A 23953-nucleotide genomic window follows, 5' to 3' on the forward strand; every position below is an offset into this window, starting at 1 on the left:
CTGTGCTGAGCGCTGGCCGTCCCGGGGCTCCCGGCACTTTTCCAGAAGCCGGGGTACTGTTGGGGTCACCTGCCCCTCTGGCGTGGTGATGCTCCAGGTGCCGATTGAAAACTGCCTGCTGGGCTTGTAGTCTCCTCGGCCGTAGCTCAAGGTCGGGATGGGAGAAAGGGGGCCATGTGGTGTGACCAGCGCTCACACACCGACCCCTGGGGCCCGCCTGGAGAGGGTGTGCCCCTCACACCTGGGTCTCGGGCAGCTGAGAGCTGCGGGCACTGTGCGTGAAAGTCCGTCGTTTGTGTCTTTTGTGGTTGTGTCTGTTTTAAAAAGACTTTACAGCCGGCTCTTGGTTTTAGATTTGCCGTCATCTTCTGTGATGTCGTGTTGCCTGCATCTCACAGACCAAACCAACAGGTGGGTGGAACTCAGGCAGCTGGTGGCCAAGAACCAGAATAAGAGGAGTCCATGGCCAACCTCTGCACACCCCCCACCATCAACTCTTACCAAGGGGTGATTCCCACCGGTCTCTCTCACCCCCCCCACCTTTCTTCTGCCAGATGTGCCCCTCGTCACCCCTGTGTCCTCTGCTTTTCTGGAGAAACACACACTATCCGAGGTGTGTTCAGGGCCCCAGAGGCTGTGACGGCCCTTCCTCTTCTGGGCAGTGGGGGACGATTTCGTTTTCCTGGGTGTTGGGTGCCGTAAGCCTAACTCTCCATGAGCCCCACTCTTTCCAGTTTCGTATGAAGATTTTCAAACTCCTGTAGCTCAAGTCCTAGGTTTTACCATAAAAAAGTCATTCCAGTCCCGTCAGGGCCCTTGAGTCTGTCAGCACGCGGGTTGGTGGCTTTGCGTGTCCTCCAAGGTGCTAGTTAAGACCTGCGTTAGGGGCACGGCGGGTCCCTGGGGTGGGGACAGCGCCATCCACCCGCATGGCAGCCTGGGGCCCAGTGCACACCACCATCTCAGCTTATCCGGGCACGCCACATGCAGCCCGGGTTTAAGGAGGACTGAACACATGCTAACCTATAGGGAAATGAGGTGGGTTTAAAATTGACGTTAGTATTTTTAAAAAATGGACATTACAGTTACAATCATTTTTTTTGCTTTGGTTTCCTGCGTAACAATGCATTTTTCAAGTGTCTGCGCACTCCCCAAGGCTGGCCCAAGTTCACCATGGCAAACGGGAAGTCTGACACGGGGTTGAGGAGGACCAGTGATGCGGGAAGTCCGCACAGGCTGGGACAGCTGTCACACGCTCCATGGCGGGGGAGGCCATGCCAGCCTGTCCACCTTTACATGATGACAGCTGCCATTGGAAGAAAGAATGAATTCTGCATTTTTAAACATTCAGTCTCCCGCAGTCCCATGGTGGGTGACCCGAGGCTCTCATAGATCGAAGATGCTCGCACCCACGGAAACCAGAGCCTTCTCTGTGATGGGCCTGGTGCAGAATGTCAGTGTGGCTTCAGGGAGGCACATGCTGTGCCCCGTCACATGGTCCCTCCACGGCACCCCCATACCTGTTTCTCCTGAGGAGAAACCTGTTTCTCCTCAGCACAGACTCCAAACCGCCCTGGTGACTGTGATCGTGATTGGACAGATTGCTCCCTCACCAGGGAACCGGTGGCTGGACATGAAAATGTGACCCTGACTCCAGAATTGTAGTTCACCGAGACCTTATACACATGGCCAGATAGAAAGCTCTCGGGCCATATAAACGGATATCATTTTACTCTTATGTCTAGTTTTGTATTTAAAATGTTAAGGGCTTTCAACCTTAAATGATAATAATGTAAATATTTTACTTAAATGGGAAAATTCTTCCCTTAAAAAGGATACCTATAAGGGCTTCCCTGGTGGTGCAGTGGTTGAGAGTCCGCCTGCCGATGCAGGGGACATGGGTTCGTGCCCCGGTCCGGGAGGATCCCACATGCTGCGGAGCGGCTGGGCCCTCGAGCCGTGGCCACTGAGCCTGCGCGTCCGGAGCCTGTGCTCCGCAACGGGAGAGGCCACAACAGTGAGAGGCCCGCGTAACGCAAAAAAAAAAAAAAAAAGAAAAAAGGAGACCTATATATGTCAGTTGAACATGAAATAGTTGGATGAGTCACAGCGTTAGAAATTTGAAAGAATAAGCAGAATCCTTGTATTCATCCCTGCTTCTTTTTCTAAATCCAGTGTATTGAGTCTTGGGGTGTAAACAGCAGTGTCCTGGATGCTGAGCACACAAAAATTACGGCTCAGACACCGCCTAGAGAACTGGCTCTGGCGTGACACCTCTCCAAAGATAAAGGAGAGTTAGTGGTTCGGTATAGAAGTGATGTATTCATTTTCAAGTTGAGTACTCATGGAGTTTTTTACTGTGGTAAAATATACGTTAAATTTGCCGCGTTAACCATTTTCAGGTGTACAGGTCAGTGGCATTAACTACATTCACAGTGTTGTACAACCATCCCTCCATCCTCTCTAGAACTCTTTACTGTCTCAAAACCGAAACCCTGTCTCCATTAAACAATAATTCCTCACTCCCCTCCCCCAGTCCCTGGGCCCACCCTCCTACTTTCTGTCTCTATGAATCTGATTCCCTGAGGGACCTCATGTGGGTGGAATCATGTAATATTTTTCCTTTTGTGTATGGACCACGTTTCGTTCATCCATCGTCTGTCGATGGACACTTGGGTTGCTTCCACCTTTTGCCTATTGTGAATAATGCCGCTGAGAACATGGGTGTCCAAATGTCTGTTCAAGACCTTGCTTTCAATTCTTTTGGATAGGTACCCAGAAGTAGAGTTGCTGGATCATATATTAATTCTGTGTTTTTCAAGGAGTCTCCATACTGTTCTCTATACTGACTGCACCGTTTTACGTTGCCACCGACAGGGTGCAAGGGTTCCAGTTTCCCCACATCCTCTCCAACTCTTGTCGTTTGCTGTTTATTTTTTTTAAAGTAACCATCCGAATGGGTGTGAAGTGGTATCTTGTTGTGGTTTTGATCTGTGTTTCCATATTTGTTAGCGATGTTGAGCACCTTTTCATTTGCTTATTGCCTATTTTTATGTCTTCTTTGAAGAAACGTCTGTTCAAGTCCTTTGTCCATTTTTCAATCAGGATGTTTGTTTTATTGATATTAAGTTTTGGGAGTTCCTTATTCTGGATATTAATCCCTTATCAGATGTATCGTTTTCACGTATTTTCTCGCATTCAGTAGGTTGTATTTTCACCCTGTTCATGTGTCCTTTGATATACAGAAGTTTTGGTTTTTGATGTAGTCCAGTTTATCTATTATTAATTTTATTGCTTGTGTTTCTGGAGACATATCAAGAAATTATTGCCAGATCCAATGTCATAAAACTTTTCCCTCATGTTTTCTTCTAGCAATTTTATCTTTTGACCATGTATACAAGGGTTTATTTCTGGGATCTGTGTTCTATCCCATTGGTTTATTCATCTGTCTTTATGCCAGAAACACACAGCTTTGACTATCATAGCTTTAGTAATAGGTTTTGAAATCAGGAAGTGATTTCAAACTTTTTCCAACTTTTTCTTTTTTAAGATTCTGTCATCTATTCCCAGGCCCTTGAGATTTCATATGAATTTTAGGATGGATTCTTATTTCTGCAAAGAATAAAAATCTACTGGAGTTTTAATAGGGGTTGCACTGGGTGTGTAGATGACTTTGGGTAGCATTGTCCTCTTAGCACATTAACTCTTCCAATCCATGAACATGGGATGTCTTTCCATATATGTGTATACATCGCACTTTTTAAAAAAATATATTTTAAATTTTTATTTATTTATTTTTTTGGCTGCGTTGGGTCTTCGTTGCTGTGCGCGGGCTTTCTCTAGTTGTGGCGGGGGGGGGGGGGCTACTCTTCATTGCGGTGTGCGGGCTTCTCATTGCGGTGGCTTCTCTTGTTGAGCACAGGCTCTAGGCACACGGGCTTCAGTGTTGTGGCTCGTGGGCTCAGTAGTTGTGGCTCGTGAGCTCTAGAGCTCAGGTTCAGTAGTTATGCTGCACGGGCTTAGTTGCTCCGCGGCATGTGGGATCTTCCCAGACCAGGGCTTGAACCTGTGTCCCCGCATTGGCAGGTGGATTCTTAACTACTGTGCCACCACGGAATCCCTGCACTTGTTTTTGAAGTCCCGTTGTAAACACAGCACCATCTTTGATCATGGAGAAAAGGAAAAATTAATCTTTTTTCCTAGAGTGGACTACAGTCCAACCTGAATGATAAGCAAATTATATGAATGAGTCAGAACAGAGATGAGAACTGACACCAGTTGAGGGCATCGGGGTGATGCCTTGAGCGTCAGAGGAGGAAACCACATCTGACTAGCACTAGGGCCCCCGGGAGACCCACCTGAAGGCACAGGAGAGGCAGGGGAGCCAAGAACTCAGTGGGTTTGTGACCTGGATGACCGGAGATGGACTGGAAGGCTGCAGGGTAAGACACACAAGCCCGAGAGGTCGAGGGGATGCTTAGCCGGAACCAGTGACCTGGCCAAGTGTGGGGAGAAGGCCAGAGCAGCACGCGCACGCACGTGTGTGTGTGTGTGTGTGTGAGCGTGAGCCTGTGCACATTCAACATGCAGGGCAAGGACAAGCAGTGGAAGGTGGACAGAAGGAGGCCCTCAATGGTGTCTGAGCTGACAGGAGTTTCTGGGCTCTGGGACGCCGTCAGCAAGGAGAACGTAACAAGTCTCGTGCGGAGGACAGCAGGTGAGCGTGAGGTGGTAGAGCCCAGGGTTTCGCTGATGTGTGCTTGGGAGAAAGGGCATTTGTGCAGTGACGTGTGTAGGATGGGGAGAAGGATGGACGCTGTCGCTACCAGGTGGCCAGGTCTGCAGACTTCCTGACACCGTATCTCACTCAGTGCCCCCTGCAGCCTTCTTCGTGAGGCACAGCAGGGCTGCCCGCTAAAAACCAGTCCCCGGAAATATGGACGCTGACAGTCCCGCCCGTGTGACCCTGACTAAGGGTCCACGTCTGTGTCCATGCTCTGCAAGGTCAGAGATGGGGGATGGGTGACCTCGGGTGAGACCCCAGTGTGCTGTAGTCTGTGGCCCCAGGTGCCCAGGTCGGTCCTTGCACTTAAAGCAGTTGTGCACGCGGCATAGTTAGAGCCTTGGTGACCCAGGAACCAGGAATTGAGCTCCCGGAGAATCTCAGGAGAACGTCTCTTTCCCTTTTTGGTCCCTCCACTGCAAGGACTGGAAGTGCCCCCCGGGGCCGCGTGGGTGTGAGGGTGGCGCGCGGTGCTCAGGGGCCTCCGTCGGCCCGGCCTCCTGAACCTGTCACCGAGCGCCCTGACCTGCAGGACAGGTGTGAGCTCAGACGTGGCGGGAACAGGCCAGGGGTGAGTGTGGGCCGCTGCCTACGTGCTGGGGCAGGCTCCCTGCCTGGCCAGATCTAGGGGCGTGAGCGCTGTGAAAGGTGGTGGAACCCAGCACGGCCAGAACTATTCAGATGCCGCTCTGAGGGGACCGTGCCCTGCCGGGCCAAGCCTGGATTGCATCCACGAGGGGCCCAGGCAAGTGGCTCCCAGCCCCGCCTACTGACCTGGCCCTGCCCAGGTGGTGCCGCTGGGCCTGCCCCTGAGGGCACGGCACAGCCGTGGGACATTTTTCTGTTCCGTTCGTGTGTTCCTTTTTTTTTTTTTTCCCAGTGTAACAAGACTCTCGCAGTTCTTTAAAACAGTCAAGAGACAATGAGTTCAAGAGGGTTTTTCCCCTCTGGATGTACTTTTTATCCTACTTGGTAATTCAAATGCAACAGAAAGTGGCCAGAGTCCCCTGAGTATTCCTGCCTCCGCCTGGTCGCGATGCCGGGCTCACGTCGCTCGTGTCCTGGGCGCCACTGGGCGGACACTCGGGAGGGCCAGCGCCTCAAGGAGCCTCTTCCGTTTAAAGAGAGAGACGAGCGTGTGTCGCTGGTGGTGTCCTTGGCACGGGCGGGACGCTTGAGTGCCGCAGAGGAGACCTGAGGAGCCAGAGTGGGGTCCGGCCTTCGTGCCTGTGCTGGGCGAGGGGCCACGGCCACGGTTAGCGCCCTCGGTGCTGCGAGTGGGGTCCCGATGTGGGTGACACCAGTGTCCGCAGAGTGAGCCGGCCCGTGGGGCAGAGGCTGCAGCCTCAGAGCCGCCCTGCAGCCCCGTGGATGCTGGGGCCACGGGAGCCGTTGCTGGGCAGGGGGTGGGGAAGGGTCCAGACAGCAGGGCCCTTTCCATAAGGTGAGGGTCAGGGTCATGGGCCAGGAGACAGGCCGGAAAGGCCATTCTGTGCTTTAGGTCTCTCTGAAAGATGAGCTTGGAAAACTCTTATGAAAGTTAGTCACCCGTGCAAAGAAACAAGACACGTTAGAACTATTTTCTTCAAGGGCTGTTAGGACCATGGTATCTAAGGGGTATCTTTGAAACAACGTGAAAATGTCTTTATAGAGAAGGATGCAGCAAACTTTTCAAGAAGAGGTGGTTGGGGAGAATCACCCGGGTAAGTGGCCTTTGTCTGAGACCGGGCGGGGATGAGGCCAAAGGAAGAGATGCCCTTTGGCCGCGCACCAGGGAAGTGTGGTCACTGAGGCAGGAACTTCTGGGTTGGTTACATCTGCACCTTGTGCGACGCGCTTTCGTGTTACAGGTGCAGCGACAGCATCTCATTCCTCTGGGAATCGGAGCTGAAGGGCTGTGTTATTAAGAAAACTGAAAAGTGTTATTGACCATGTTCCATGGGAGGCTGCGTGCACAGTGTCCCACCGGGTTCCATGTTGGGGGCATAATTGTTAAATTTAGAGACTGAGAATTGTCAGCTATTCTGACCCCTGAATTGACCTCTGAGACTGAGTTCTCCCGTCTGTTAAGAAGCCAACGATGCATCCTTGGGACCTGGGCTGAGGTGAGTCATATGACGGTTCAAGCCCCACGGAGCAGCAGACTCCTTTCCTCCTACACCTACTCCTGAGGGGCCGTCACAGGCCCACTCCGGGTCAGGACCCCGAGGGTTGAAGGGTGCACACCTCCCACACCGGGAGGCTCAGCCCTGTGGCAAAACCTGAAACCTGGCATATGAATGGTATTTCGTAGACAGTATTATAAGTCAACACTTGAAGCAAAATAAGAATTGTATTTACATTTCTGCATTTTAAGAGGATGCCTTAAAATTAAGCGTATGACATCTTTATTTCTGATTTTGTAGAGTGTTGCCTTTACAGCCCTTATAGCTGGAAATTTAGAGCAGTAAATTCAGAGAAGAGCTCTGAGAAGACTGTTCATATTTCAGGTCCTTTATCAGCAAGGTCTCCATCAGGGCCAGCAGGAAAATTCAACACACAGGCAACAGCCAGCAATTTCCACAGTATCTCTACGCATAGACACGTAAAATGCAGCTATTTTACGAAAACGCTTTCATGTCAAATTGTTCATGGTTTCGATGTTTCATCATTTGGGAGTGGTGATCAGCTCGACTACCCATGAATTAAGGTATTGCGAAACTAAAAGACCTGACGATTCTCCATGCAAGACAACTCTGCCTTTTCATTAGGAGGCGATAAAGGAGGAGAGGAGAATTCAACTGTAGACTCGTAGCCTGTGTTCAAAGCTGCTCTTCGCTGGAATAGCAAGGAATACGGGTTTAGCCACACAGATGCTTGTTCTAGGCTTTTGCCGTATAAAATCAGTAACATCGTGTTGCTAGCCGTGAACGTAAGCCCTACATCATGGAGCAGCCCTCAACAGCGACATAAATAACCCACGGAACCTCCCACGTTGCTGAATGCCACTCCGTAGGCAGCTTGAGATATGTAAGCGACTCAGAAGCACCGCATTGCAGAGGAAGGTTTTCTTCCGGTCGGGGTGGACGCTGAAATGTGCAGACATGTCAGAGACGTGGAATTCCACCTAAAACAGCTCCCCCGATCCTCTTCTCCCCGGAATAACCACACTGCTTACGTTGTCACTTCTAAAGAGCAGTCCAGGGAAATCCTGAAAAGAGAGGCTACGCTAAAGCATCGCCCACCTTACAGAGCTCCAGGCCCTTTCGCAACAAATGGGGCGAGAGAGCTTAAAACACGGAGCCCAGTCACTCTTTCAGCGGCTCTGTCTTGCGCAGTCGCTGTGAGCAGCGCCCGTACCGGGCTCTGATCGGGTCGGAAGAGACGAGACAGAGTTCCTTTCCCTGGGGGGGGGGGGGGGGGCATGACAGGTGCCCAACCCCTGTGCTCCCAGGATGCAGCACTTTGGATGGGGCGCTCTGGGAGGGTGCGTGTCCTTGGGGGACAGGTGTCGGGGTAGGTCCACGTGGAGAGCCGGGCCTTCTAAGAAGGAATGGCTTGGCAAACAATGGAGATTTCTGTCTGGGGGGAGGGTCAGCACCCCAGGGAGAGGAGGCCCTGGGGCGGGGCGGGTCCCTGGAGGGCCATCGTCACACAAGTGCGCGTGGCCTGAGGGCTGAGAAAGGAGGACCCGAGCTCGAAGTTCTGGGAGAGGTTTGGGGAAGAAACGTGGGCGGAAGAGGCAGTCACAGTCGCCATGACTTTAAGCCGGGGGCGGCAGGGGTGATCGTGACAACGCAGTGGGGAGGGGTGCAGGTGTGTTTCTTGGGGGAAATGGGGGAAAGTACTGACCTTGGCTGTAAGCATTCCTGACCCATGAAACAGATCCTTGCTGAGTGAGTGCCTGCTGCATGCTGGCCGTCTGGGCGCTCACGCCCTGGGGGCGGACGGTAGAGCCCTTACAGACTTCGGGTTGGCTGCAGGGACCCCGACGGAGAAAAGCAGAGCCACGCAGGAGACCTCGGGGTGGGGAGGCCCCGCCATGCGCCGCGCGGTCCAGCCTGTGGCCGAGATCCCGTTCCTGACCCCGTGGGACTTTCACTCGATTGAGGGTTGCGATCAAGGGTTGGGGAGCAAAGCAGTCAGAGTCGGAAGCTCGCCCCCGACCCCCACTCACTAACTTTGTGACCAAGCCTGTCTCCTGGTCTGCGGAACGGGACTCTGCTAGGCTGAGCCCGAGAGGTCGTGCTGTGGTGGATGGGGGCTCCGGGGGGGGCACGGGGGCCCTGGGGTAAATGCCCACGTGTGGCCGCAGCGGCCGGGCGTGACGCGGTCCCCGAGCACCCGCGCTGCAGTCGGGGCAGCTGGCGCCGGGCCGAGCCGGCTGTGCTGGATGGGCTCCCCGGCGTCCAGGGTGCTCTCCTGGGGGCCGTCTGGAGCCCGGTTCCCGCCCCAGCACGGTCAGCCCGCGCGCGCGCGCGCGCGGCCCCTGCGTGGAGCTCGCCGGGCCGGGAGCCGGGCCGCTGCCCTCGCGCCACATCCCCTGCCCCTCGCGCGGCTCCACTCCAGGGCAGAGCTCGGCGCTCCGCCGAGGCCACCGTTCACAGGGAGAGCTGCAGCAAGGAGGGGCAGGGTGGCCCGTAGTACCGGGTGGGCGCCGGCCGTCCCTGGGGCGTGAGCAGGGGCTCGGACGGGGCCTTGAGACTCCTGTCCCACCACCGCCTCCTTCACAGAGGGGGGCTCCGGTCCCAGAACCGGGCGCAGGGCCGGCTTTGGCTGGCCTTTCTTTGCCCCGTCCACGTCCACGGCACCCCCATTCGCTGCAGGCCCTGGGGGCTCGGGCCGGCGTGGGTGGCTGTCGGGCCAGGGCGGCCCCAGGTGCCCAGAGGCCCCTCTGCAGGCTGACAGGTTGGGGCCGGGCTGAGCACCTCCCGCCCGGGGCCTCTCCCCTTCGCGGGGCCGCACAGAGCCCCAGCCTCCTTCTCTGGGCATCTGCTCAGTGCGCCTGTGATCCTGCAAAGAGTCCACGCTGCACACCTGAGGGGAAGCAGCAAAACCAAGTGAAAGTCGCTCTGAACCGAGTCGAGGGCTGCGCTCCGGCCCAGCTTCCTCCCCAGACTGGCCTTGTGGGTTCCCCCTCACCCCAGAGGCCCGGGGCCTTCAGAGTTGGCGTCTCCTGGCCGAGGTGGGCCCCTGTTGGTGCCAGCGGGCCGTGTGGAATTGCTGTGGCCGCCAGTCCTAGAACCACCTGAGGCTCTCGTCGGCCTCGGCCCCTTTCCGGTGTTTGTCTGCAGACGCGTCATGCCCATCGGAGAAGCCGCGCTCCTGCCCGGTGTTTTCACCCAATCACTGAGCACAAGGCACCGCTCGGAGGCGCGACGTCCCTGGACCAGCTCCTGGTGGCAGGAGGCGGCCAGCCCTGCACTTCCCGGGGCGCTTCCAGTGTCTCCTCTGCGTCGTCTCTTGGCCCCTGGTTTGTTAAGGATGATGACGCATCTTAGACGGGCACACAGTCTGCAAACATGACACGGAATGAAGGGCAGCGTCCTGGGAAGGAGCCGGTGGGTGTCACGTGGCGCGGGGTGGTGCCTACATTTCTGTGGCCAGTAACTCCTCATGTCTGCGTGCAGCTGTCATTTCCAGACTTTCGCGCGCGCTGGACTGTCACCTCAGCCGAGCTGGCAGAGTGTGACCCGAGCTCTTGCTGTGTCTGTGGACACGGAAGCCACGCTCGGTCATGGGCAGCGCACAGCTCGGACCCCAGCCTCCATGGCGTCGGCCGCTCTGGCCACAAGCACAGCACCTGCCAAGGGCTGCTGGGCGGCCTCTCGCACTTGGAGTCCCCTCCAAAGCTTCCATCAGGCCAGCCTGATTATTTTCCACTGCATTTTCCTGAAAGGATGTTATGATTTTCTAGTTGTTTGGTGGCTGGCGATAAATCAGGCCTTTCTGATGTCATGTGAAAGGGCCCTGTGCTTTCTTGTGCCGCGGGCGCAGGCTGAAGGGGTCGTGTCGGCAGGACACCGTGGACGTGGCTGGCTTAACCCTTTCCCTGCTTGGTCAGGCACGGCCAGGCTGCCCGCTGTGGGGGCGTGGATGGAGCTGAGGGGCCTCCCTCCCACACGGGCTTCACCAGACTTCCTCCACTGAGAGGCTTGGCATCAAATCAAGATTCAAAACAAGACAGTGTGTCCACGGAATGACAGAGGAGACCACGGGTAATTCTACAGAAGGAATCCTTTGGAAGGGTCTCTGTCTCATAATCATGAAAACGACAGGTTTCCCTGAAAAGAGGACAACGTCTAACGGCCGAGAGGTCGTGATAAAATGTGACTCTTGTACTTTGCTGGCCCCGCTCAGTTCCCACGAGTCTCCGAACGCCGCGAAGAGGTTCTCACTGGGGCACCAGTCCCGGCGTTCTCCGTGAATGCTCTCCCACAGCTCTGTCCCCTGGCCAGTCCTCTGCCTCCTCCAAAGTGGGCCCCGCTTCCTGCGTCCTCACCGCTACGCCTGGTCCCGGCCGCCACCGTTCACCGCCACCTGCGTGGCCACCATCCCCTGGCCTCCCCTGGTCTCCAGCCACTCTCACCTCGCTCGGCGGCCACGGTGAGGTCGGAGACACCCAGCCGAGCCCGTGCTCAAAGCCTCGCGGGGCTCCAAGCAAAGCCAGACTCTGGACTCAGTCAGAGGCTGATAAGGTCCACAAATCTTAAAAGTAAAGCAGGTTCTTTCTCGGCAGGTGTCGCACACACACGCACACACAGGATTTCGTAAAATAAAAAAAAAAATTAAACTCAAGCAGGTTTAGGTGCTGTGTCCCACCCTCTCGAGACCTTACGGGGCAGAAGAGGGGCCGTGGCCGCAGGGGAGCTCGAGCTGCGCCCAACACCGGCAGGGACCCACTCTTGCAGGAGGAGACGACGGGCAGGCAGCCCTCAGGAGGTCCGCGGTGTCCTTGCTGGACCAGAAGAGGGTCAGCCCTTCCTTGCACACACAGCAGGCGCTGGCGCAGCACCAGGCCCTGCCCTCCGCCCCGGGAGGCCCCGTGGGCACTGTGTCCTGCAGGCCCGCTGGGCACGGTCCTGCCTCTCAAGGGCGGGTGCCCAGACCTCATCCCTTCAAGAGCGGCCAGATGTTTCCAGGCTGAGTGACCCAAGCACAACGAAGTGGCAGATCTTTAGGAGGGAAGGGGATTGTGTGTGAGAGTTGGAGCATTCCGGGCAAAAATAACTCACCCATCCTTGTAAAACACGGAGCTAGAAGTCAATCCCACACTTGCTTTCAAAAATTACATTGGCGTCAGAAAATCAGACTTTCAAACTACGTCAAGCTGAGGTGGCCAGTTTATAGCTGTGGCCCACGGGCTGCAGGTGCTCTAAGGGACCATCAGTGACTACAGAATAAAGTGTGACAACGTGGCTTTGCTGCCAAGGTCCTGGGTCCCGTGATGGGAAATACCCCGGGGGCCAGTGTGATCGCCAAGCTCCTCTGGGCTCCAACCACCTTGTCACCCTGTCCAGACTCAGTGGCCTTCCCTCCATCCCTGAAAGACCCTGCTACTCCAAAGCTTCACGTGACGCCTTTTCTCATCAGTCGAATAAACGTCACCGCTTCAAGAAGGGCCTGCCCCTGTTTTTCAAGCTCCCTCTCTGTCAGCTTTCTGCCCTGAGCTCCGTGTGGCTGAGACGGGCTTGTTCACGTCTCCTGTCCTCTGCACTGTCCCTCCTGCTGAAACAGAAGCTCATGACAAGGCCTTGTCTAGTCCAGGGCTGCTTCCCCAGAGCCCAAGGCTGTAAAGGTTTGACAACAGTCAAGAGCATGTGAAATGATTACAGTAATTGTGGAAAAACAGAATACCAAGTCTGTTACCATTATTCAAAAAATGATGATCTAGAAACAGAAGTTAGGTTAGGGTGCGAGGTAAAAGCGACATCCCTATCAAAGAAAAACTGTAAGACAGCCCACTCTAGAAGATTACATTTTCATCCTTGATGTTACTATAAGATATGAAAAGAATCGCTTTCCCTCCACCTTGGTGATAAAAGCAACACTAGCCCAGCCTGTTGTCACGATGAACTAGAAATGGAGCCGGCTGCTTTCCACGTGTAACCGTGAATCCTCACAGCAACCTTGCCTGGAGGGCCGTGTTTCCCCATTTCACAGATCTAAAACCTGAGGCTCAGAAGCATTGAGAACTCCCCCAAGGCCACACAGCTCAGTGGTTGAGCCCCGGATGAAGCCAGGTCTCCCAGTGGTGTCTGTGCTGTCAGCGTCTAAGGAGCTTCTGTTATCGAGATAAAATGTGTGTGGTGAAACGCGCAGATCTGAACCCGCTTTGACAAGCGCACACCCTCACGTACCGGACACACCCTCCAGGTAAGGCCCCCCACCCAGGGTCCTGCAGCACCTTCCCTGTCGACCCCTTTCGCTTGTAACCAACAATCCCGTTTCCCCCACCTTCAGTTAGCTTGCCGGGTCTAGAAGCCTCACGCACGCTGGCCCGTAAGTGTTCCTCTGCTCTGCCCGTCGTGTCACCCAGCACTGGAACGCGTTGATGTTTCCACTTGGCTTAGTCCTCATTCGTCAGAGGCCTCTTTGCCACTCGAATGTCCACAAAGCGTGTTGTTACACTGCTTTCTGGGGAGGGCTCGTCCTACTGGGCGTTGTGAGTGCTGGCTTCTGGTCCAGCGCGCGGCCACTAGATGGCTTTGTGACGTTCGTCAAGTTGTTTGATTTAAGTATCTCTATAGCCGTGTTCGGGAATGGGATTCTGTCTCTCTTACAGAGATAGAAAAGCACATACACCCGGTGACCGGGCAGTGTAGCTACGCCACAGCCTGGTAAACCCGCTACTGACAGGAAACCCAATGAATGGACAAATAGAATTGTAGGAAACCTAAAGATCCGTCTTCATACTCATCTTTCCCCATGTCTCTCAAAAACCTTACTAACAAACGTCATAGCAGTCGTCTTAATTTTTCCTCAAATACGAAACTCCCCAGAGAAACAACCAAAGAGCAAGAATTTGGATGCTGTCAGTGGCCTGGTTAGCCTTAGCACGCTTTAAGAAGTTACTGAGGGGGGCTTCCCTGGTGGCGCAGTGGTTGAGAATCCACCTGCCGATGCAGGCGACGCGGGTTCGTGCCCCGGTCCGGGAGGATCCCACATGCCGCGGAGCGGCTGGGCCCGTGAGCCGTGGCCGCTGAACCTGCGCGTCCGGAGCCTGTGCTCCGCAACGGGAGAGGCCACAACAGTGAGAGGCCCGCGTACCGCGAAAAAAAAAAAAAAAAGTTGTTACTGAGGGAATGTATGTTTGAATGACCGCTGCTTTGGTTGGGGAAAAGGAAGGGAGGGAGGAAAGATGGTTGGATGGATGGATGGATTGATTATTGAAGTGAGGTTTCTTGAGTTTGAGTAACCTGATGTACTATACAAGCTGAGAAAAACCCCAAAGGAAAAAATATCCCATCCGGGTCGTAGAAGCATCCATATTACTTACAGTACTCTTTAGTACTGATGTTCAAAGGCAGGGGTGAGGGTGTGGGCAGATTTCTAAGGGGCCGAGTAATCGAACAGCTAGAAAGGAAATCGCCTTCCCCTCGTGCGTGTGGCGGTCACGGGTGGCCTGAGTCGGCCCCCCGGGTGAGGGGGCGTCAGGCTATAGGTGAGTGAACACGGAGCCGCGCCTTCGCCCCACAGGTGCCACAGGTGCTTTCATCCCTAGGAAAGAGGCCACCTGAAGCAGATACAGGATCTCTTGAGTTGCATTTTGATTGTCTGGAGGTTTAATGGGCTGATGTATGTGCAGTGCTTGGAGGGTAGAAAGTACTAAGTGGCAAAGGAAGAGCGGCCCGGCCTTGTGCTCCAGAGAGCCGCCAGCCAACTGTGTGACAACCCTCTTTAATCGGTCCACTTAAAGGCGCTTTATCTCCTTTCCGCGGGGTTTGTGTCACCTCCTACTAGCCTGGGTGATATTTACACCCTAGATCGAGTTATTAACAGTAACCAGTAATTTCCGACAGAGACGGTGCTGGCTTTGAAGCCTGGGATGCTGAGGTCGCCAACAATCTTATCTCCCTTTCATTAACCGGCCCTGCGTTGCCACTGCAAGTCAGCCCCGCATCAGCCGGTCAGAGTGACCATCAGGGAAGGAATCAGAATCGGGAGGCTCCAGTTACAGGACTTACTCAAGCTTCCCCTGGGCCGATGCTCCCATGAGCCCCGCAGATCAGGGAGTAAAGCGAACAGAGAAGTTACAGGACTTAATCGAGCTTCCCCTGGGCCGATGCTCCCAGGAGCCCCGCAGACCAGGGAATAAAGCGAACAGAGAAGTTACAGGACTTAATCGAGCTTCCCCTGGGCCGATGCTCCCATGAGCCCCGCAGACCAGGGAATAAAGCGAACAGAGAAAGCTCTGCAGTTGCTACACATGCAGGCCAGATGCAGGAAGGTGGAACCTCGGAAGGATGTGTGCTGCGAGGCTGCACCCCGGAGCCTTATTGGCTTACTTTATTTAGTGCAACCCATGACGCACCCACCTGTGCATCCACAGCCCCCAGACCTCCTGGGGCAGCTTCGAGAAACACTTTCCTCCGCCCAGTCCACTCAGGCTGAGCCTGGGTGAGCCGGACAGGCCCCGGAGGCCCAGGGGCTGGCCGGTACAGAGGCTGGGGCGTCCCCGGGGCCTGCTTCTCTGCCCCGGGAACGGGGACGGGAGCCTGGGGCTGACGGCCAGGGACAGAAGCCGGCCTGGGTGTGGGGCACGTGCCCGCTCCATGCGGGAGCGCGCCCTGTCTTCATCTCCACTCCTCCCGAGCACGTCTGCCTGAAAGGACTTTCTCCGGGATATTTTTAAAGCTCTATTTAAAAGGAACTTGGTGTGTTTCATCCTGTATTTCCCTGTATAATTGTGTGTCTGTATTTCTTCCCTTTTCCCTAACTACGTTTGTCCTTTTCTGCTAATCATACTTTCGAAATACAAATGAAAAAAGATGCATCTCTATGTAGGCTGCACTATAAATGCCGTTAATTGGGTTCTCCCTTTATAAAGTGAACCCTTTTTTTTTTTTTTAACCACCATAGGCTTTATTTACAGATTTCCAAGTGGACACCTAAGGAAGACAGTGTTCTCACTCACTTTTTCAGAAAGCTCTGCTGTGCCGGAGAGACTTCATCCGTGTCTGGGGCGCGCTCGGAGGCAGACTGTTTCTCCCCCTTTGGTTTGGTAGCTCTTAGTAGCAGCTGGTTCGAAATGACGAATTCTACCACTTGGAAGTGAGTGGTCCCCAGCCCAGAAACGTGGGATCAGTGGGGACGGGGGCGGTGGGGCGGGGAGGCGTCCTGGAGATCCCTTCGGGCACCTCCACCCCCCGGGGTCAGGACAGCACGTCGCGAGGCCACTGGCAGGGGTGCCGGCATCCGGGGCACAGTGCGCCTGTTCTGCCCGCATCCCGGCCTCCGGGCACGGGCTGCTTACTCCGGTCCCTCTGCCACTTTATCTCCACGGTCTGTGGCCAGTGGAGCCGGTGCTGACGGACTGCATTTCCCCGAGGGAGAGCCCAGCATTGTTCTCCCCGACGGCAGCCCCGCTGACAGACAGCCCCTCTGAGGCCGCTTCCTGAGCAGACCAGACGGCCGTTTTCTTCTTGTCTCTTATCGCCCCTGTCATTAGACGAGAGGCCGGGCTTCAGCTTCCCTGGTGCTGATGTGCACAGGCGAGGGGAGGGGCCGTGCCGGGCGCCCTGACTCAGGCTGCCGCGGGGCGCACTGCTCTGGGCTCGCTGCCTCTTTGGGAAGGTTTCAGTCAAAGGACATCAATGTGAACATGAAGAGTTTAACCTGCCCGACAGAGACAGACTCTACTGCAGACTTTCTGGGGGAACATCCAGACTTTGTTTTTTCCCGTTCTTACCGACCGTCAGCTGCGCATCTCCACCCGTGACTGGGACGGTCCGTGCAGCTTTACAGGTTTTCCCATCGACTGTGCTGTTGTTAGCAGTTCCGTCTTTCTAAAAAGGAGCATTTCCCCCAAGAGGAAGGCGTTAGCATCAAGTGACATCAGGAACCAAATTCACTGGCATTCCTTTATTCCCTTGGAAGCTCAGCTATTCCTCAATTTGGCTTTTTTAAGAGAAGTGGGAGGAGAGCGATGAGCACACAGCAGCGCTCACGATCCGAGCCTTAAAGCCTTGAATCAAGCAGGGCGTCTGTGCCCTTCTCCTTATTGACGTCACTCGAGTCCAGATCTTTCAGTATCTGCGCTTCAGAAGTGTAGCAACGTCCTGCCAAAAGGGCTCACGCTCCCAGAATGTTTCTCCACCTGAACAGATGCCCTTTGCGAGACTTACACATCACTTGAAATTAATATTAGTGTTAATATCAGTATTAACATTTTCCTGGGAATTCTCTGGCGGTCCAGTGGTTAGGACTCCGCACTTTCATTGCCGAGGGTGAGGGTTCAATCCCTGGCCAGGGAACTAAGATTCTGTAAGCCGTGCAGCGTGGCAAAAAAACAACAAAAAAAAATTAAATATTTCCTAATGTAACCTCAGTGAAAGAGTGAGAAAAAGAAATGAGACTATGAATTTTGAAAAGAAATGTGATAGAATCTGCTTAACAGCTTTCACCACAGTGATTTTCAGGAAAGTGGCTGAGTATCAAAGGAATTTAACGCGCTAAATAATGACCAAAGGAAAGTAAGATTGGGGGAGGCAGGAGATCCAAGCCGGTGTGTTAAAGGTGTGCTGTTATCCTGATGAGGATGAAACGGTGCCCAGAAGACTATAGTGAGCGTGTAGGACAGTGACACAGCATGGGCCCTGCTTCCCTGGGTTTTGCGTTAACTACTGTGGGCGCAGGAACTGGCCTAATGACTTTTCCAGGACCTGGTCTGGCCCTTTATCACTTCACTATAACAGGAACAGAAGCCGGGAAAGCCGGAAAAATTACTGCGGCAAAACACGCCTTCCTACCTGCGAGGGTTGCCACCCTGACCCCCGGCACCCGGGCTTCAGGGCTCCTGGCTGGGCAAGCCCTAAAGGCCACCCGAGTCAGCAGGCGCCCTGGAGCCCTCGGACCATGAAGGGCCAGGGCGTCTGGACACACACGTCTTCCCCGCTCGTGCTGCTTTGCTGCTGTAAAATGCTCAGCTAACCCTAATCGAATCTGACAAGAATAAATCACAGGGTGAAACTCACCTAAGGAACACCTGTGGAAACGGGGAGGACACCAGGAGCCAGAGTCATCTCTGGGAAACTGTCACCTTCACGTAGAAATGCTTCATATTTGCCCCAGGGCTTTCTCGTCTCTCTTTTAAAGGAAAGGTCCAGACCACCCAGTGCACGACGTGCGTTTGGGAAACTGTACATAAAATCATCACTTTCATTCAGCTTTGGCCCCTGTTGTCATACCGAGGCTTTAAGCCTATAAATAAAGAAGGAACTGAACGGTCAGAAGAGAAGAAAAGAACAAAACAGATGAACGTCTTCCTCGCCCGTCCTTGGAGCTGATCACACCCTAGTGGAGAGGGTTTGTGAAGAGTGACAGGAAGCACAGCTCCTGGCCTCCTTCCCCTGCAGGCCAGCCACGTGCACCTCCACTGCTGCATCCCAAACCGTTTCCCTAAAGGACACACTGGGGAGAAATACGAAAGCCCTTCGGGAGGGGTTAAGGGTAAAACAAGCTGGGACGTCCTTCATCTTTCCTACACGTGGATTGGGGCACAAGCCCAGGGGCTGGGCTGGATGTCAGCTTGGAGCAGCCGGCGTCCAGAGCCACCGTTTCGTTTTAATGGAACCTCATCCTTTTCCTTCACAAGCTCTCTCGGTGTAATCAAATTTGAGGGAGACAGAGCCTCGGTAGAGGGTGAAAGGTAGCTGCTCAGCTGGGATATAGGAGTTGTGCTCGGAACTGCACTGGGAGGCTTCACTGGTGAAAGGTAGCTGCTCAGCTGGGATATAGGAGTTGTGCTCGGAACTGCACTGGGAGGCTTCACTGGTGAAAGGTAGCTGCTCAGCTGGGATATAGGAGTTGTGCTCGGAACTGCACTGGGAGGCTTCACTGGTGCATCTCTGGTTTCAATGAAATCCTTGCATAGTAGCAATGTCTGTTTCTGAGCTTTTGAAAGCCATTTTTCTTCTTCCTTAATTATAGTTCCCTACTTGTTTTTAGATTAAGAACTGCTTGTAGAAAAATACAGGAAACCAAGTTACAATGCAAAGCACCCTTTCCAAGCCTGCTGAGGCCATTTGAAATGGCACCGGTTCTTCGGGTTCTGCTAACCAGGAGTTTAGAGCCCGGCTCACACCCTCTGCAGAACCGGTGACCTCACGGCAGGTGTGGGAAGGGAACAGCGGCCCTGCTCCTTCCAGCCGTGACCGTGACCGTGACCGCTGTGGAACTGAGGGGCCCTGTTGCTTCCTCGTGCCACGTTTCACAGCTCCCTCTGGGGAAAAAGAATGCATATCTTTGTGTGACTCTCAGAGTTGAACAGAGGTATCGTTGAAGTCTGCGCAAGTTTATTTAGGGAAAGGAGAGAGAACTAAATTCATTTGTTTTTCCACTTGTACTTCCAGCTCCAGGTAGCACTGTGGTCAACCGATTAGTAATATTTGCATCTTACTCTTCCTGAAGCCTCTGCATATGGATTTCTAAGGCCAGCAGAAGTAACTTGTTTGACTATTATTAATGCTGGAGAGGAAGCCAGCCCTTCAGCAAAACGCAGTGCCTTTGGGAACTTGATTTACTCCAGCCTAAAGTGTGAGGCTGGGTGGTGGAGGAGAGCAGCTGGATGGGCCGTGTTGGAGCAGATTTCAGGCAAACGGTGCAGAAGTGGATCCAGACGCCTTAGCGGACGTGAGCCGGGGGCTGGGCCGGGGCCGGGTGGGCAGAGTGGGTCCTGCCCGCCCCTGCGCCTTTGCCACCTCAGTCCACCTTCCGGGAGCCTGGGGAGGACGTGGGGCAGAAGCCTTCAGTTACAGCTTGAGTGTGTTACTTTCCTTGTTGCTGTGGTTTTTAGGCTGTTCTTCAATGTTCCGTGTGGCTGAGATAGCGTCTTCCTGGGGTATGTGTGGTGTGCAGGGTCCTGCCTGTGTCCAGGCAGCCTTCACTGGCCTCCGTTTGAGGGCTCCTGTCTCGTGTACCGCTGGAGGAACACGTTTGCATCTGGAGGGGCTAACTGTTCATCTTAGCCCCAACATGGTCTATTTCAAAGTCTTTTTCTTTCCTTTCTCTTCTTTCTTTCCTTTCTCCTTCGCTTCTCCCTTTCTGTTTGGAATCATCTTGAAATTCTCATCCCTCTTGCTCGCATCCGTGCGTCCTCAGGACCTGTTCTAGCAGCAGGGCTGGGATGCGGCAATACTTGACGCTCTTCTGGTTTCCTTCCCAGGAAGTCTCTTCAATGGAGGGAAACCGGGAGGCCTTGGCGGTTTGCAGCTCCCTCCCTGCGCTGGGAGGCCTAGCGGCTACTACTTGAGTCATCTCGTCCTTTTTTATGTGTTTTTATATTTTGATAAGGTCCTGTCAGCTGGGATGAGAAACTCACGAGTGAGCACATGGGTCCCGCCGTCGGAGCCGGGCGGTGGGGCAGGGGCTGCGGGGGCAGAGGAGCCCCGAGTGCGAGTGCGGGGGCCGCTCCTTCGCGGGGGGTGGGGTGACGGGGTCCAGATCAGCATTTCTGAGGAAGGGAGAGAACGGACGAAGCAGACAGCCGAGGGCTGGCAGCGCCTGGTCAGCAAGGAGGGGCCGCTCGGAGAGACGCGCCTCTTCCCGCGCGCGTGGGTGTGCAGGGCGCGGGGCTGCGCTGGAGCGAGAGAGGGGCGCCCGGGAGGGGAAGGGGAGAGACGGGGGTGGGGAGGATGGGAGCGGGGTGGGGGGCGCACCGTAGGGGAGGGGCGGAGGGCGCATCCCCCTCTCCGCTCCCGTGAGACGAGCGCGAATCCGACACGGCTCTCAGGGCGGCGTCCCTGACAACACGAGGCGGAAAAGAAGGTCACTGAGGCCGGCGGGACTCGGTGGCGGCGGCGGGCAGGGACCCCGGGCCCAGCGTCGGGTCCCGAGACGCCGCCCTCGCGGGGCCGCGGGGGACCCGGGAGCCTGTTCCCCGCCGCTGACCGCCCGCCCGTGTGCTCCGTCCCCACCCCGCAGGACTTTCTGCAGGGAGACTGCACCAAAGCCAAGCAGAAGCTCAGCTGGAAGCCCCGGGTCGCCTTTGATGTGAGTGCGTCTCCCGGCCGCTCCGGTCCGGGCCGGGGAGGGGACGCGGTGGGGAAGCGCCCCGGGCCGGAGGGCGAGGAGGGCCGGGGAGGGTGCGCCGGCCGCTGCAGGCGCCGCGGTGGAGGGGGCGCCCCGGGAGGGGGCCAGACGCTCCCGTCTCACCAGCGCTCGCGTCCTCCCCGCAGGAGCTGGTGAGGGAGATGGTGGACGCCGACGTGGAGCTCATGAGTACCAACCCCAACGCCTGAGCGCTCAGCGGTGCCCGCGCCCGGGCCGCCGAAGTTTGCAGCAGCCGGGATGGGCTCCGGCGGCGCCCACTCGACTTCTGTCCAGGCCTTCTCTGACCCGTTTTGGTAATCAAGACGTTTTAATCACATACTCACTTGACTTGAAATTATGTCGCTGGACAACTGAAATTGTGGGGCTTTCAGGTGGTTTTTTTTCTTTTCCTATTAAAAATATCCTTTCTTAACCTGCATCAACACAGTCCTTGTGCATATTGTCTCCAAGTTACAAAAGCAGCTCTATGAGGACCCCAGAACCAAAATACCCCAGTCCCTGCCTTGGGGCGAAATAGCTTCCTTCGAGAGAGCTGCGGCCCGGCCTGAGCCCGGCCTGGCCGGACGGAGCGTCCTCCCGAGCCTCTGCCCCGGACCTTGCTTTCCCCACATGGTCACGGTAAGCCGCTCTATGCAGCCGATCTGGAAGCCCAGGTCCTGCAGAAAGGCGGCGTTCACACCAGCTCTGGTCTCTGCGACTATAGTTAGAACCCAGGGGGCTCCCGCCATCTCAAAAGAAGTCTTGAGAAACAGGGAAAGGTGGTTAGAAGAAGAAACTGGAAGGAGGGCAAATATTGCTGGAACATTCCATGCCAGGCCCCTGGGTCACCCAGAGGTCTCCGAGCCCATGCCTTTGCTTGTGGTCTAGAATCTTACACACACTACTTATTTCCAACCTCTTCTCAGTAGTAGATCACTTCTTAAATCTAATTTTGATTTAGTCATTCAACCCGTTTATATTAAGTGCCTAATACATGCTAGATAGCACACGAACTGCACCAGGTTAATTAGAAATCCGGTTTCGTTGAGAGCAGCATCTGGGGGCCTGGCTTTAACCGCGTGTGCTCCCGAGCCGTGTAGGGCATATCTGTGCAGGTTCAGGCAGGTGGACACACGCGTGTGGAATCCACCAGCATTAGGCAAGGGTTTGTGTACAGGTGGAAACCTCTGCGTGAAATGCCATATTTCGCCCCAGAACAAATTAGGTCAGGACTCCTCTCCCCCTCACTCCCCCTCCAAGGAAAATAAAATAGAACTCCACAGCGAATGGAATTCCAGCCTCTGCACATGCCTGTGTGAGTACAGCTGAACTATTTCTGAATGTCTTCGCGGGCAGGTCTGTGATCTGGGGGGACCCAGGCTCCAGCGGCCGGTGGCAGGAAAGAGGGCTCTGTGTGTGGCTGCCCCAGTTGCTGTGCAAGCACGCTGGCCGGGGCGGCCTGGGCTCCGATGGAGCCGAACTGGGGGCCTGAGCTGGCCCACCCGGGGCTCGGGAGCTGCCCCAGGACGGGCCTTCTCCCAATCGTGATACTGCTAATTGGAAACAGATGGTCCCTGGAAGGCGGGGCCTCCAGGGCTGGGGGCTGGTGGGCACACACACACTCACATACACACAATCACACACAGCTTCACATACATGCAAACACTTACAAATACAAATACACACCTACAAGCACGCCATCTTACACAGCGTCACTCACAGACACCTGGAGACACAACGCAAGCCCGCCGTCACAAACACACAAGGCTCACAAGTAAACACACTCACATTCCCCTTAGCCCTGACCCGATGGAAGGCACCCCTCCTCCTCTTCCTCTGACCCCCCTGAGCCCCCAACTTCGTCCCACACCCGGGCTCCGGTGCTCCGTGGCTTGTCACCCAAAGGCTCCTCAGTGAGGGCTGGAGAGGGTCCAGGCAGGGGGTTAATGGGGCTCCAGTGGTGCCTTGGTGTTAACTTATTCTCAGAATGGCCTGGAGCAGCCGGTCTGAAGGACACAAGAAGTATTTCTGGTTGCAACCTTCTCTACTCCTGTACCTCCGATGGTGGGTGAGGGGTAATTGGGCTTCCTGGCCTCCCAGTGTGTGTGCTTAAAAGGAGGAAAAGAGAACAGATTTGCTTATTTCTCTGCTTGCTTTCTGGGCTGTGAATTTCATTTGGACATCCTTGAAGACAATTCTTACTAAAGTGTTTCTTCTACCTTAAATCTCACTTCAATTTCAGCGAACTTATTTTGCCCTTTTTCCCTGCTCTGCCAGCTTTGTTCGTTTTAGATGTGATAAAATATCTTCCACCTTTTTTTATAAGTACAAGCTAAGAAAGTGAAACTTTACACTCAAATATGAGAGCAAAGCCGTGAGGCCCCACGCCCGTGCCCTACGTGAGCAGCATGGCGCGTGGGTACCTGGGCGGCGGGGGCCGCAGCCTGTGTCACACCTGCCTGGCGGGCGGCGGTGGGCTGTGTGCGCTGCCTCTGTTGGAGGAGAGACTGGGGCCCAGCCCTGAAAACCTGACACACCTCTACAGCTTGCAGGGGCGAACATGGGCAGCACTGGCTGCCGACCTTTGAGGGAAGGGCTAAAGTGCTTTGAGGGTAAACTCCACGCAAGACGGCTCCTTCGGAAACTGGATTCCAGGTCTGTGACTGCGCCAGGAAGCCAGTACAGACACTGCTGCAGGTTCCTCTCAGTCTCCCTTAATCGCCTGTACCAACACCAACCCCCAAAATGCACAGAAACGCCGGCTGGTTGGTTGGTTGGTCGGCTGCTGGGGAATGAGACCTTCGTTATTAAAGCTCATTGCAGGAGGCAACACCTCAAAATTTCGTTTCAAATTAGCCATAGATACACTGTTTACAAAAAACTTTTGAAGCCCCAAGACAATTAGCCTCAAAGCAGCCCAGGCACCTTGTGTGTACTGGG

General features: G+C 55.0%; 1 protein-coding gene across 3 annotated transcripts in view; it reads left to right on the forward strand.

Annotated features, from left to right (window-relative positions):
* The window catches only part of GMDS (GDP-mannose 4,6-dehydratase), a 479365-nt gene extending 457906 nt beyond the window's left edge, over positions 1 to 21459 (forward strand). The window contains exons 10-12 of one of the 3 annotated variants that reach the window (XR_004352102.1): positions 19336 to 19615; positions 20906 to 20974; positions 21160 to 21179. Coding sequence is in view for 2 of the 3 variants with exons in the window: in XM_032648007.1 (XP_032503898.1) it covers positions 20906 to 20974; positions 21160 to 21222 (132 nt within the window). In the remaining variant the exon portion in view is untranslated. Of the gene's footprint in view, positions 1 to 19335; positions 19616 to 20905; positions 20975 to 21159 lie in introns of all 3 variants that reach the window. The other 2 variants (XM_032648007.1, XM_032648008.1) reach the window with 2 other exon arrangements.
* Positions 21460 to 23953: the final 2494 nt, after the last annotated feature.

Source organism: Phocoena sinus, chromosome 11 (assembly GCF_008692025.1).
Source record: "Phocoena sinus isolate mPhoSin1 chromosome 11, mPhoSin1.pri, whole genome shotgun sequence".
Taxonomy (NCBI): domain Eukaryota; kingdom Metazoa; phylum Chordata; class Mammalia; order Artiodactyla; family Phocoenidae; genus Phocoena; species Phocoena sinus.